The sequence below is a fragment of the Phocoena phocoena genome, chromosome 9 (assembly GCF_963924675.1).
Source record: "Phocoena phocoena chromosome 9, mPhoPho1.1, whole genome shotgun sequence".
In the NCBI taxonomy this organism is placed as follows: Eukaryota; Metazoa; Chordata; class Mammalia; order Artiodactyla; family Phocoenidae; genus Phocoena; species Phocoena phocoena.
In genome coordinates, this window is record NC_089227.1 from 44,403,836 (window position 1) to 44,419,016 (window position 15,181).

The following is a 15,181-nucleotide window of genomic DNA, read 5'->3' on the forward strand; positions in this document are numbered from 1 at the left end:
AGGAACTGTGGCTGTTATTAGGTTAGTAAGCCTAGCAACTTTACACATTACCAGGCTGCCTTCAGTCTTTAGGTCACTGGAAAAATCTGTCAGAAAACCACCAAACCCAATAAACTAAAACCTGAAAACAGTCTCTTAAAGGCTGGACTTTTCTCAATAATGAGAGTGTTTTTGTCCTGGCATTGCAATTGAAACAGCCAAAGGACCACTATGCTAATCAACTAAAATTATTTTTATAGATCTCAAATTATATATGTGTCATGGAGAAAAACAGATGTTAGGAATAAGCAGAAATAATAAAGTCAGGAAAAGGATAGGCTATAACAGATGAGTACTAGAAAAATAATCAGCTAACTAGCACATCTCTCATTAGAGCTATATACTCACAATGTCTATCCCTCTCCCCACCTGTGCATGCCAATCCAGGCACCTAAAGATGTCTAAACTAGCTAGTCTACAACAGCAACTACAGAATAGGTAGGTACTCCAAATCAATTCTAGTTGACTACAAAATTACAGTATCAATTCTGTTTTCAGAGTTAATGATGCACACCTATTAGAAATCTATAGCTTGCTTTTTTTTCTCTTTACTGGAAGTAAATGTAAAGAAACAAAAGACCAATTTAAGCTTCACTGTGGAAAAATGCAAATTGTAAGCTAGAATTAGTATCTTAAAAAAATTTGGACTGTCCATTCTGAAGTAATGAGTCAGAGATTATTCTATAGTTTGAATGATTTAAATATGTAAGTTTCAGAAATTGCAAAACTGACAACTCCCTCTCCTTTGTATCTTTAGTTTTCTGAACATACTTGTATAATAGTGTAGATATATTAAGAAACTTATGTCATGAGGCCTTAATTCCCAAACTGAGGTAGTTTTGTAGAAAACAGTCTTAAATGATTCTGTAGTCTTCTTAGTTTCTAAGGAAATTAAAAAAAAATCACTATTAGTCACACCCAACACCATTTATTGAGTGTTTACTACATACCAAGAGTTGTGCTAAGCACTGTGTTCCAATATCTCATTTAACCCCAATAATGGTATGAGGTATGAAAACAAGTATTATCACCTTGTTTTACTAAGAACAAAATTTGTTTTAACTATTAGGGGAAAAACTGTTGGCCTTAGAGATGATGTGGACCAACGTTCTCATTTTACATTAAACAAACAAGAGGAACAGAAGAAAGAGAAGACAGTTGTGTCATGCAGGCAGATATCTGGTATAAAAGAATAAAAGGGCATAGAGAAAAATATACAACCAAAAGCAGTCTTAGAAAAACTCTAACTTCTCTAAGAAACAGCCAGAATTCAGAATATTGTACTATCTCGAAGAGATACCTGCACTCCCATGTTCATTGCAGTATTATTCACAATAGCCAAAGCATGAGGACAACCTAAGTGTCCATGGACAGATGAATAGATAAAGAGAATGTGGTTCTAACTGGTTGTGAGATTGCCTCAAAGAATACAGTCCCGCAGAGGCCAAGAAGACAATCTCACAACCAGCTAACCAAAATGGAATTCATCTATCAACTTCCTAATACATCTCCCTTTTGGTTCAGCATCTCTCAACTATCCACAGTGTTAAACTTAGAAGAAAACAAAACTTCTGAATTAACTGCCTAGCCTTATTATCACTGTTATTTTTAATTTTAACCCAACTGTAAGTGCTAATAAGTAGCAAAAGCGGTCTGCACTTATCTTTTCTAGTGGTATAATAAAAAAATACGGGTTTTGCAAGATCTGTTTCACCATATACCACCTCTGCAGCCTACAATAACTTATGATTATTTATGATTATTTAACATTTCCATTTACCTTCAAAACAAATACTCCTACTAGAAGCAAGGTGTTTTCTTGTTTGTTTTACTATGAAACATCCATACTAAAAATGCGAGGAAGTGACTGCTGTCGTAGGATGCCTCCGTGAAATGAAAGTTTCCTAGTCTGCATTCTACAGTATCGACATTCCACTTGAAGCAGAGAGATATGCCTAACTAAGGTACTGCTTTCAGTACATCCTTAATGGAGGAAGAGAGTTTTCAAGGCTTCCAATAAGGAAAAGATGAAAAGGGGAGAACTGTTGAGATCCACCCACAAAGAGGACAAAGTCCAAAGTAGCTTCCGTCTAACATCTCAGCAGACAGTTAGGCGTAATGATGACTGAAAGAAGCCAGACCAAAAGAATACACACTGCATCAATCCATTTCTATGAAATTCAGTAACAGGGAAAAATTAGACTATGATGATGGAAGTCAACAGTGGTTACTTCTAAGTGGAGAGGAGAAGGATACTGTCTGTGAAGGGGGCTAGGGATCCTTCTGGGAGGCGAAAAATGTTCTGTATCTTGATCCAGGTAGTGGTTTCATGAGTGCATACGTGTGTAAAAATTCAGGGGGCTTAGCATTTAATATTTGGGCACTTTAAATGTATTAATACTTCAAAATAAAACAAATTGAGGGGCTTGGGGGTCAAGTCAGGACAAGGCCCATAAAAAAATCCTGTAAGATTCTATAAACTTTAATTTTTTCATGTTTTAAAATTTGTGTTGCCTATGATCTTCTTGTGGTGAAAAGCAATAAATGTGTTACAAAGGAAGTTCAGTGTTTCTTTGTAAGTAGCTAGGAAGGTGGAAGCTGGGCAGTCTTCAGTACCTTCAGTGTCTGAGTCTGAGGGGGCTAGAAACTGAAAGAAGGGAGTGAACAGTGGTAGCCAAGTGCCTGACACGAAGACAGGAGGACATGGGCAGACAGGGCTTGACAGGTAATAAGAAACCCCACGGGTTCTGCACGCTTATTGGTGTTAGTTAATAATTCATCTACATACCATAATATAATCCCTGATGTGCTGCAGGTACTTTTTAAACTTTATCCCACTTGGTTAAAAATACACTCATTCTTCCAACAGATTTTTTTAGAAATTATTTCCTCCCAAATTAATCTGAATACGAAATCTAACCTCAGGCACGAGGAACATAATAAACTTTACCATAACCATCCTTAACTCTGGACAATACCAAGGAAAAAACTGTGTGTTATATGATGTGAAGCTGTACACATTCATTTTATAGCTTTCATTAGTTGTTATAACCATGCGCTGTGCTCCTCTGACACATTTATGGAAGATGTTTGCGAAAGTCACAAAGAAGGGGGTACATGAAACCAATGAACAAACCAACCTAGATCAACCAATCCTTTACAATCCCACCATTCAATGAAACAAAAAAGGTGATGTAATGGTCTAAGACAAAGAAAGTAGAATGACCAAGGCCTTATAACAAACCCTCTAAATGGATGATTTCATTCTCACCTTTATCACGATCATAGAGTAAATCTTCTGTTGAGCAAGGGCTACCGTCCTGGGATTCCGGGGGACAGAAGGGGGAAACACAGGGGGAGTGACTGCTGCAACTACTGCTGCGCTCCTGCACAGAGGGGGTCTGCGTGTCGATGCTGCGAGTGCTGCTGCTCCGGTAGTGAGCAGGGAGGGGGGCTCTCCGACCATCCGGGATATCCAAAGGCTGGAAGAGCAACAACCATCACACCGTCAGTGACAGTTCATATACTCCATCCATATATAAAGCACTGCTGTTTCTTTTGATTTCATTTTGCAGTATTATCGCCACCACAGTTGATTCTTTAGAGAATAAAGATACCAATCTTGTGTCTTAATTTCTGCCAGTCACTTTTAGGTCAGCACTCCCAGTAATACTCTTCAAGGACAGGGGCTTCTTTTAACACTGTATCCCTAGCACTGTGTCTGGCACACAGCAGACATTCAATAAACATTTGCTTTAAGAATTAGTCAAACCGCTCAAGAAGTCACTTTGACTTGATAATAAAAAAAGAGAAATCTCATATTCACAGGTATGGATTTCCGTTTGTTCATTCTTCTTCTTCTTATTTTTTTACAAGCCAGGAACAGATTTTGCAGTTTACCCAAAATTTATAATAAAAGGTTTATTCTATTAGTACTCAAGGGAGGATATTAAGATAACTCAGAACATTTCTTCTAATTTGGTATCCAACTGAGTAGGACTACTAATGAATTTTGCTTAGTTCTAATGCATTGTTCTGAGTGGCAAAAATAAAAAATAGAAATGAAATTATAATCATAGAATCATATATGAATCATATATTTTTGACCCGAGAAGACCCTAGACCTCATTAGCACAGTTTTTACCAATAAAGAACCTATAGTTTATTTTATTTTTTAAATAAATTTATTTATTTAATTTATTTTTTGGCAGCGTTGGGTCGTCTTTGCTGAGCATGGGCTTTCTCTAGTTGCGGCGAGCGAGGGCTACTCTGCGTTGCAGTGGCTTCTCTTGTTGCGGAGCACAGGCTCTAGAGCGCAGACTCAGTAGTTGTGGCGCACGGGCTTAGCTGATCCGCAGCATGTGGGATCTTCCCAGACCAGGGCTCGAACCCGTGTCCCCTGCATTGGCAGGCGGATTCTTAACCACTGCACCACCAGGGAAACCCCAAGAACTTAAAAGTTTAGAGTTCCTGGTGACATGGTCAATTAAATGGCATCAGAGCTTCAGCTGCAGTGGACTCTTTCTACTCTGCTTCTGCTGTAAAGATATATCTTGCTAACTAAGTGTGGTCAACAAATATAATTCTATATATTTACAGTATTTTTGTCATTACATAGACAAGATTGAAATGCTAGGAAAAAAGAACCAATATATTCTTAGTTTATTTACAACTTATTTTCACTGTTTACTGCTATTACTCTGAGCTTTGTCATTTCAGAGATTTTAGAAACATTGTCAGAGGGAAAATGAAGTATGATAAAATTAGGCAAGACTCAAAATATATCAATGTTTTTCTACAGCAAATTAAGTGAAGGTCAAAACCTAAAATAAAAACTTCATCTATCTACGCAGAGTTCCTAAACCAAAACTATACCACTTTCACAACCTGACAATGACCATGCTACTGTAAAGAGAATTATTCAATTATGGAATATTAGTTAATTTTGTCAACAAACAAAAAAAGTAAAATTTTCCAATTTAGGAAAGAAATATTCCCAAAGAAATATTAAGTTACTTGGTCAAATGCTAAGAAAATTATTATTTAAAATTTTTCTTTTACTTAACTAAATTTAGATTTTAATTACAACACCACTAAATTTTAGAATGAACAATTCTAAGAATAAATCATTGGTGCAGGTTTTGGGGGGTTTTTTTGGACAAAATTATGTGATAGGTGTGTGAGGTTTTCAGAACAACCCATAAAGAAAGATCATTTTGGAATATATATGAGGGTTAAATGACAGAGGTCTTTCTTAAAACTTAGATATTTAAGTCAAGGAAAATGCTGCTTTAATAAAATGTCAATATTGGTAATTAGTAGAAGAATAATGTATCAATTTGTAACTAAAAAAGTTTAAGAATTTGAGTTATCTTTTATTCATGTCCTATTTGATACAATCACTTTGTATTCCCATTTCTGAATCTTTAACTGGATAATATATATGAATTTCCTTAACCAACTTCTGTTTTGTTGGGGAGGGCGTTCAGAAGAATTAGAATAACAAACATTTTAGAAGTTTACACATTTACACAAAATAATGATGGGAAATATAAAGGCTTAGAAGCTACTGACAGGTTCACTGATGGTGACATTTTGATTTATTAAAACTTTGAGGCACACTTAATCATAAATCTAAAAATTCTTAAAATTAATATTTTAGTTATAACTGTGTAGGTTACCCCAGAGTAATTCTGAAGTGGCTACTGTGAAATTAGAATATGACTTACTTAAAAGCAGAACTATGTTATTTTTTTTTAATTGGAGTAAAATTGCTTTACAGTGTTGTGTTTCTGCTCTACAATGAAGTGAATCAGCTATATGTATACCTATATCTCCTACCTCTTGGACCTCCCTCCCGCCCCCACCCCTGCCCCATCCCATTCATCTAGGTCATCACAGAGCACCGAGCTGAGCTCCCTGTGCTATACAGCAGGTTCCCACTAGCTATCTATTTTACACATGGTAGTGTATTTATGTCAAACCTAATCTCCCAATTTGTCCCACCTTCCCCTTCCCCCCCGTGTTCACATGTCCATTCTCTATATCTGCGTCTCTATTCCTACCCTACAAATAGGTTCATCTGTAACATTTTTCTAGATTGCACAGATATGTCTTAAAATACTATATTTGTTTTTCTCTTTCTGGCTTACTTCTCTCTGTATGACAGACTCTAGGTCCATCCACATCTGTGCAAATGACCCAATTTCATTCCTTTTTATGGCTGAGTAATATTCCATTGTATATATGTAGCACATCTTTATCCATTCATCTATCATTGGACATTTAGGTTGTTTCCATGTCCTGGCTATTGTAAATAGTGCTGCAATGAACATTGGGGTACATGTGTCTTTTTGAATTATGGTTTTCTCAGGGTATATTCCCAGTAGTGGGAGTGCTGGGTCATATGGTAGTTCTATTTTTAGTATTTTAAGGAACCTCCATACTGTTCTCCCTAGTGGCTGTATCAATATACATTCCCACCAACAGTGTAGGAGGGTTCCCTTTTCTCCACACCCTCTCCAGCTTTTACTGTTCGTAGATTTTTTGATGGCCATTCTGACTGGTGTGAGATGATACCTCACTGTAGTTTTGATTTGCATTTCTCTAATAATTAGTGATGCTGAGCATCTTTTCACATACTTCTTAGCCATCTGTATGTCTTCTTTGGTGAACTGACCATTTAGGTCTTCTGCCCATTTTTTAATTCGGTTGTTTGTTTTTTCGATATTGAGCTCCATGAGCTGTTTGTATATTTTAGAGATTAATCCTTTGACCGTTGCTTCATTCGCAAGTATTTTCTCCCATTCTGAGAGCTGTTTCTTTCTCTTGTTTATGGTTTCCTTTGCTGTGCAAAAGCTTTTAAGTTTCATTAGGTCCCATTTGTTTATTTTTGGTTTTATTTTCATTACTCTAGGAGGTGGGTCAAAAAAGATGTGTTTTTCCTATGTTTTCCTCTAAGAGTTTTATAGTGTCTGGTCCTACATTTAGGTCTTTAATCCTTTTGGAGTTTATTTTTGTGTATGGTGTTAGAGAGTGTTCTAATTTCATTCTTTTACATGTAGCTGTCCAGTTTTCTCATCACCACTTACTGAAGAGGCTGTCTTTTCTCTATTGTATGTTCTTGCCTCCTTTGTCATAAATTAGGTGACCATATGTGTGTGGATTTACCTCTGGGCTTTCTATCCTGCACCATTGATCTACATTTCTGTTTTTGTGCCAGTACCACACTGTCTTGATTACTGTAGCTTTGTAGTAGAGTTTGAAGTCAGGGATTCCTCCAGCTCCATTTTTCTTTCTCAAGATTGCTTTGGCTATTCGGGGTCTTTTGTGTTTCCACACAAATTGTAAAATTTTTTGTTCTAATTCTGTGAAGAATGCCATTGGTAGTTTGATAGGGATTGCACTGAATCTGTAGATTGCTTTGGGTAGTATAGTCATTTCACAATATTGATTCTTCCAATCCAAGAACACGGTACATTTCTCCATCTGTTTACGTCATCTTTAATTTCTTTCATCAGTGTTTTATAGTTTTCTGAGTACAAGTTTTCTGCCTCCTTAGGTAGGTTTATTCCTAGGTATTTTGTTTTTTTTGTTGCGATGGTAAATGGGATTGTTTCCTTAATTTCTCTTTCTGATTTTTCCTTGTTAGTGTATAGGAATGCAAGAGATTTCTGTGCATTAATTTTGTATCCTGCAACTTTACCAAATTCATTGATTAGCTCTAGTAGTTTTCTGGTAGCATCTTTAGGATTTTCTATGTATAGTATCATATCATCTGCAAACAGTGACAGTTTGACTTCTTCTTTTCCAATCTGTATTCCTTTTATTTTTCTTCTCTGATTGTCGTGGGTAGGACTTCAAAACTATGTTGAATAAGACTGGCAAGAGTGGACATCCTTGTCTTGTTCCTGATCTTAGTGGAAATGCTTTCAGTTTTTTTACCATTGAGTATGATGTTTGCTGTGGGTTTATCATATATGGCCTTTATTATGTTGAGGTAGGTTCCCTCTATGCCCATTTTCTGGAGAGTTTTTATCGTAAATGGTGTTGACTTTTGTCAAAAGTTTTTCTGAGTCTATTGAGATGACCATATGGTTTTTCTCCTTCGGTTTGTTAATGCGGTGTTTCACATTGATTGATTTGCATAGACTGAAGAATCCTTGCATTCCTGGGATAAATCCCACTTGATCATGGTGTATGATCCTTTTAATGTGCTCTTGGATTCTGTTTGCTAGTATGTTTTTGAGGATTTTTGCATCTATGTTCATCAGTGATATTGGCCTGCAGTTTTCTTTCTTTGTGACATCTTTGTCTGGTTTTGGTATCAGGGTGATGGTGGTTTTGTGGAATGAATTTGGGAGTGTTCCTCCCTCTGCAATTTTTGGAAGAGTTTGAGAAGGATCAGCGTTAGCTCTTCTCTGAATGCATTATAGAATTTGCCTAAGAAGCCATCTGGTCCTGGACTTTTGTTTGTTGGAAGATTTTTAATTACAGTTTCAATTTCATTACTTGTTTATATTTTCTAATTCTTCCTGGTTCAGTCTTGGAAAACTGTACCTTTCCAAGAATTGTCCATTTCTTCCAGCTTGTCCATTTTATTGGCATATAATTGTTTGTAGTAGTCTCTTATAATCCTTTGTATTTCTGCAGTGTCAGTTGTGATTTCTCCTTTTTCATTTCTAATTTTATTGATCTGTATCCTCTCCCTTTTTTTCTTGATGAGTCTTGCCTAAAGGTTTATCAATTTTGGTTATCTTCTCAAAGAACCAACTTTTAGTTTCATTGATCTTTGCTATTATTTTCTTCATTTCTATTTCATTTATTTCTTCTCTGATCTTTGTGATTTCTTTCCTTCTACTGACTCTGGGTTTTCTTTGTTCTTGTTTCTCTAGTTGCTTTAGGTGTAAGGTTAGATTGTTTATTTGAGATTTTTCTTGGTTCTTGAGGTGAGATTGAATTGCTAGAAACTTGCCTCTTAGAAGTGCTTTTGTTGCATCCCATAGATTTTGGATCACTGTGTTTTTGTTGTCATTTGTTTCTATGTATTTTTAAATTTCTTCTTAGATTTCTTCAGTGATCTCTTGGTTATTTAGTAGCGTACTGTTTAGCCTCCATGTATTTGTGTTTTTTACAGTTTTTTTCCTGTAACTGATTTCCAGTCTCATAGTGTTGTAGTCAGAAAAGATGCTTGATATGATTTCAGTTTTCTTAAATTTTCTGAGGCTTGTGACCCAAGACGTGATCTATCCTGGAGAATGTTCTGTGTGCACGTGAGAAGAAAGTGTGTTCAAGCAGAACTATGTTACTAAGTTTCATCTTCTAGTACAGTTTTGCTTAGCAGTTCTTAAAGAATTAGCAAATATGTGTCTGATTATCTCATCCTCAAAAAATTAGACCAATTTTACTTCCTTACATTACTGTTCTTAAATGTTACTTAATGTATAAAGGAAACATTTTAATGGTATACACAGCTAAGCTAAGAGACATCACAATTTCCAAAGGGTTCTTTTTTGGCCTAATGAATATAACATAAAAATTTAACTCTAGGAAGAGTAAAATGGCACAACCTTTTGGGATGGTAATTTTAGCAATATTCATCAAAATTTAAAACGTGCAAATGCTTTGACCCAGCAGTTTCACAGCCAGGGAATTGTCTGCCAAGAGTACACTATGTTTTCTAAAGCTCTGCTTATGATGACAAAAACTGAAAACAATCTAAATGCCCATCAGTAGGGGACTTTTAAATTATGGTACCTTCATATAGTGATTCAGTATATATTAGCATACATACACATATTTGGAAGCATATACAATAAACTGTGATTAATGCTTATATCTGCTAAGCAATATTCAGAGTTGGAAAAAGTTTCTTTTTCAATTTTATAAATATAAAATTGAACTGTGTGAATTTTGAGATGAACTCTAAATCAGTTTTAAAATCTACACATTATCTGAAGGAATTAGATACGCATTTGACATAAATTAAATCATATTTTAGTTCTAAAAAACCATCAGATAGATAATTAAGCCAAATGGTACTTGATGTTTTCTTTTGTTGAGTATAGCTTTAAAATGCAGTCAAATATAAGTTCATATGCAGGAGTGTCCAGATTTCTTTTCTGGGACAGAGGTAACTTATAAAGTATTTTTGATTAATTCAAATGGATCAGAGACGTAAATATAAGAGAAAGGTAAAACCATAAAACTCTTAGAAGAAAACACATGAATAAATCATTGTGACCTTAGATTAGGCAATCTTTTAGATATGACCCAAAAGAAAATGAAAAGTGAAAAGACAACCCACAGAATGGGAGATATTTTCAAATCATATATCTAATAAGGGATTTTTATCTAGAAGGTAAGAACTTTATAAAGACCTTTTACCAATCAGTAGTAAAAAGACAACCTAATTTTGAAATGGGCAAAGCATCTAAATAGACAGTTTTCCAAAGAAGATATACAAATGGTCAACACCATGATGAGATACCACTTCACATCCACTAGAATGGCTACAATAAAAAAGACACATAATTACAAGTGTTGCTGAAGATGGAGAAATTGGAAGCTTCATACACAGCCAGTGGGGATGTAACATGGTACAGTGCAGCCACTTTGGAAAGTAGTCCGGCAGTTTCTCAAAAGGTTAAACAGAGTTACCATACAAGCAGTTCCACTCATGGGTATATACTCAACAGAAATGAAAACATCATGTTCACACAAAAACTTGTATATAAACTTCGTAGCAGCATTACTCATAATAGCCAAAAAGTAGAAACAATGGAAATGTTTATCAGTTAATGACTGGATAATAAAATCTGTATGATTGAATATTATTTGGCAATAAAAAGGAATGAAGTACTGATACATATTACACTACAGGTGAACCTTAAAACCATTATGCTCAGTGAAAAACACCTGTTACAAAGGCCATCTATTGCATGACTGCATTTATATGAAATGTCTACAACAGGCCAATTCATAGATGGAGAAAGTAGATTAGTTGTTGCCTCACTGGAGGAAAATAAGAGATGACTGCTAAAGGGTATGGAGTTTCTTTTTGGGGTGATGAAAAAGCTGTAAAGTTGACTGCAGCACTGGTTGCACAACTCTGTGAATATGCTAAAAACCACTGACTTGTACACTTTAAATTGGTAAACTGTATGGTATGTGACTTATATCTAATAAAGCTGTAACTCCCCAAAAAAAGACTTTTGAGACAGTCCACAGTATTAAAGAAAAATGTGACTCAAACATCCCATGTAACCTTACCTTGGACACTTCCTCTTTCCCGTTATTTTCTTTAATGAATACCTTTTCTAATTCGGGACTTATTCCTTCTACATTGCAGGGCACACGTGAAACAGATGATTTTGGCACTGATACATTTGACAGTGGCATAGGGACTGATCTTGATCCAGTAGCCTACAAAACAGAAGATAAGGTGTTATCAAATTATTTGTGGCCAAAGAAATCGAGAACTAAAGAGCATGGTAAATCTTAAAAGAGAAACTCAAGGAGCAGAGTTATTTTGAAATTTCAAATACAATATAAATTCAGATACACATACTGCAGTTTCGGTTCCAAAGTAAGGAAGTAAGGTAAAAATTACAGAGTCAAAGTAATCCTTTATGTAAGTATAAAGGTATGATTGTAAACTGTACACACTTTTCCAGTAGAATGGCAGAAATCGAGTGTCCTCTGTGCTGTTTAATTTTTTTTCTTTTTTGTTTTTACTGGAAAAGCATAGTTGAAATCATGTAAGTTAAGTGTATCACGTGACACTTCAGCTCTGCTCTGTGCCTGTGTATGTGTTTAAAAGATTTGTTCCCTGCACTGTGACGATTACCTTCTAGTATTTTTCATTTCCATTTTATCAACCATTTAAGAAAGGCTTTTGGATTACTAAGTAGTTTGGCAACAATATCATGTTAAGTTCAGTAACACTCACTTAACAACTATAAGGTTGCTTTCAAAAGTCCTTTGGAGGAGTTGTCAAAAATTAACCACCTCTCATAGCTGTCCTGCAGGAGGTTCCACAAAGTGTAAGACAAGCCTTTTGATGCTCAAGGAACTTAAAGAGCAGAAAGGAAATAAGAAAAATAAAGATGAACAAGGTAAAAAAGAACAGTATATGATCTCTACCTTATTCTGAATGATTAAAGTTGATATATATGATTCATAATGAGGTAGACAGCTAGTCATCGATTAAATGAATAATATATTTCCCATACTCAGTGCGGTGCTCCTGCCATCTGTAAACTGCTGCCCACGAATGTCCTTTGTCTCATTATTAATGCATGAGCTTTTTTCATATTAAAGTTGTAACTCTTTGTCATACATTTACTGTTTACTTTAGTATGAAATATCTTTCAGTACTTTTATGGTTTTTCATATTTAAATATTTAACCTACCGTGATTTATTTTTGTGTATGTTATGAAATAGTATTTTTTCCCACATAGCAATCAAACTGCCCCAACATTTCTTTATGGATTCTGTATTTGATTTCCTTGAGTTGTTACTTGATAATCCCTATACAGAGCTCCACTTTAACTGCTATAACTTTATAGCAGTTACATTTTGCATTTTGGTATCCTATAGGGAAAGCCTTTTCAAATTTTCTTTTTAACTGGCATTACTTTTCCATATTACCTTTGAAAATAACTTTTAAAGTAATAAAACAATTCCTTTTACATTTCCATTGGAACTCAATTTGTATGTTAATTTTGGGCAAATTACTATTTGAAAAATATTGAGTCTTCCCATGCATGAATGACTTCCCATTTCTATTTTATATTTCATATCCTCAATAAAGTCTTATAGTTTGCATATTTCTTTTAAGCCTAGGCATTTTATATTTTTTATTATATATATACTAACATGTTATTGCTAGTTGTAACATAATAAGAAATATGTACTTGGTTTCTACCCCTGGTTCCTGACAGAGTTCCTAAAATCTTATAATTTTCTGAGGGACAGGGGCACTAGGAGCATCTTTTGTTCCAATATTTGATTTCTGACACCAGTCCTGACACATAGCTCCTAAATCCCTTGGAATTTCCTGGGAGATAGGACCAAGAGTTTTTTGTTCTAATGAGGTGACTCTTGGTGGGTTCCTGAATAGGTTCCAAATGGGGGGGCTGGTCACTAGGAAGAAGCCATGATTAGAAGCTTGGAACTTCCAGTCCAACCCCCATCCCCCTCATCCTCTGGTGAGGAGAGGGGCTGGAGACTGAGTTAATTATTAATCATGCCTATGTGATGAAGCCTCCCAAAACATCCCTACACTACGGGTGCAGAGAGCTTCCAGGTTGGTGAACACACATCCATATATACCAGAAGGGTGGCACACCCCAACTCCATGTGAGCAGAAGCTCTTGCACGTGACTTACTTACAGACCTTGCCCTGTGCACCTCTTCATCCTGCTGTTCATCTGTATGTATCCTTTATTATATCCTTTGTAATAAACAAGGAAATGTGTTTCCCTGAGTTCTTTGAGCAGTTACAGCAAGTTACTGAACCTGAAGAAGGGGCTGTGGGAATCCCTTCTTTATAGCCAGTAGGTCAAAAGTACAATGACAATCTGGACCTTTCAGCTGGCATCTGAAGAGGGGCAGTTTTGTGGGGCGGAGTCCTTCACCTGTGAGGTCTGTGCTAACTCCACGTAGTTAGTGTTATAACTGAATTGGAGGACACTTGGTTGGTGTCTGGCGAGTCGGAGAATTGGTTGGTATGGGAAAAAAAATCTCACACATTTGGTGTCAGGAATATTATAAGCAGAGGAAAACAGTAGTTTACCTTTACTAGTATAGGAGAAGACAACTGATTTTTATATGTTTACATTTTATCTGATCATTAAGTTCTCAGTTTTTCTCCTTTTTATTGTGAAAAATTATAATCATAAATATAATTAAACAGAGTAGTATAATGAACACTCAGGTGCACGTCATCCAGTTCCAAAACTTATCAACATTTTCTAACTTTATTTCATCTAAACATCCACCACTTGTTTTTGTTCTCTGAGTATATTAAAGCACATTCTAGACTTCATATTTCATCTACAACTATTCCAATAGGTATAGCAAAAGATAATAATAATAATTTGTTTTTTGCGGTACGCAGGCCTCTCACTGTTGTGGCATCTCCCGTTGCGGAGCATAGGCTCCGGACGTGCAGGCTCAGCGGCCGTGGCTCACGGGCCTAGCCGCTCCGCAGCATGTGGGATCTTCCCGGACCGGGGCATGAACTCGTGTCCCCTACATTGGCTGGCAGACTCTCAACCACTGCGCCACCAGGGAAGCCCAAAAGATAATTATTTTTAAACATAACTACAATGCCAAAAAATTCAATGTAAATTGGGAATAAGTGTATAAATTTTTTCTGTTAAATCAATATGTCAATAGATATACTATAAATGCATTGGGCTCTTACAGAAAAGGTGTTTGAAATAAACAGAATAAGAATAATATATATATATATATTTTAAAAATATTTTTATTTATGTATTTATTTGGCTGTGCCGGGTCTTAGTTGTGGCATGCGAACTCTTAGTTGCAGCATGTGGGATCTTAGTTCCCTGACCAGGGATTGAACCCAGAGCCCCCTGCATTGGGAGCGTGGAGTCTTAGCCACTGGACCACCAGGGAAGTCCCAAGAATAATTTTTTAATTCTTCCAGATTAAGAAGAAAAAGGCATATGTGAATTTTCTCTTGAAATGTCTGAGGCTTGCTTGCCAACTACATGTTTGTTTTACAGCTTTGATGAGGTATAACTGACATACAATAAAATCCTCCCATTTTAAGTATGTAGCTCATTGAGCTTTGTAAATATATAGTCATCCAATTATCAGTATAATCACATTTTAGAAACTTCTATCATCCAAAAAATTTCTCTAGGGCTTTTCTACAGTCAATTCCCACCGCTAATACTTTGTATCATTTTGCTTTTTTGAGGATTTAATGTAATGAATCATATAGTATGTAGCCTTTTGCTTCTGACTTCTTTCACTTGCCATGATGTTTTTGAGATTCAACCATGTTGTTGTAAGTACCAGTAGTTCCTTCCTTTTTACTGCTGAATAGTATTACACTATATGGATGTATGAAGGGCTGTTTATCCATTCACCAGTTCATGGATATTT

The 15,181-nt window shown here is 35.8% G+C and overlaps 1 protein-coding gene across 1 annotated transcript in view; it reads right to left on the bottom strand.

Moving 5' to 3' along the window:
- Positions 1 to 15,181, bottom strand: part of GLCCI1 (glucocorticoid induced 1) — a 120,286-nt gene that overhangs the window by 11,408 nt on the left and 93,697 nt on the right. Inside the window, exons 5-6 of the mRNA XM_065884246.1 lie at positions 11,311 to 11,463; positions 3,311 to 3,521 (exon numbers count right to left, since the gene is read on the bottom strand). Of these exons, the coding sequence (XP_065740318.1) occupies positions 3,311 to 3,521; positions 11,311 to 11,463 (364 nt within the window). The remainder of the gene's footprint in view (positions 1 to 3,310; positions 3,522 to 11,310; positions 11,464 to 15,181) is intronic.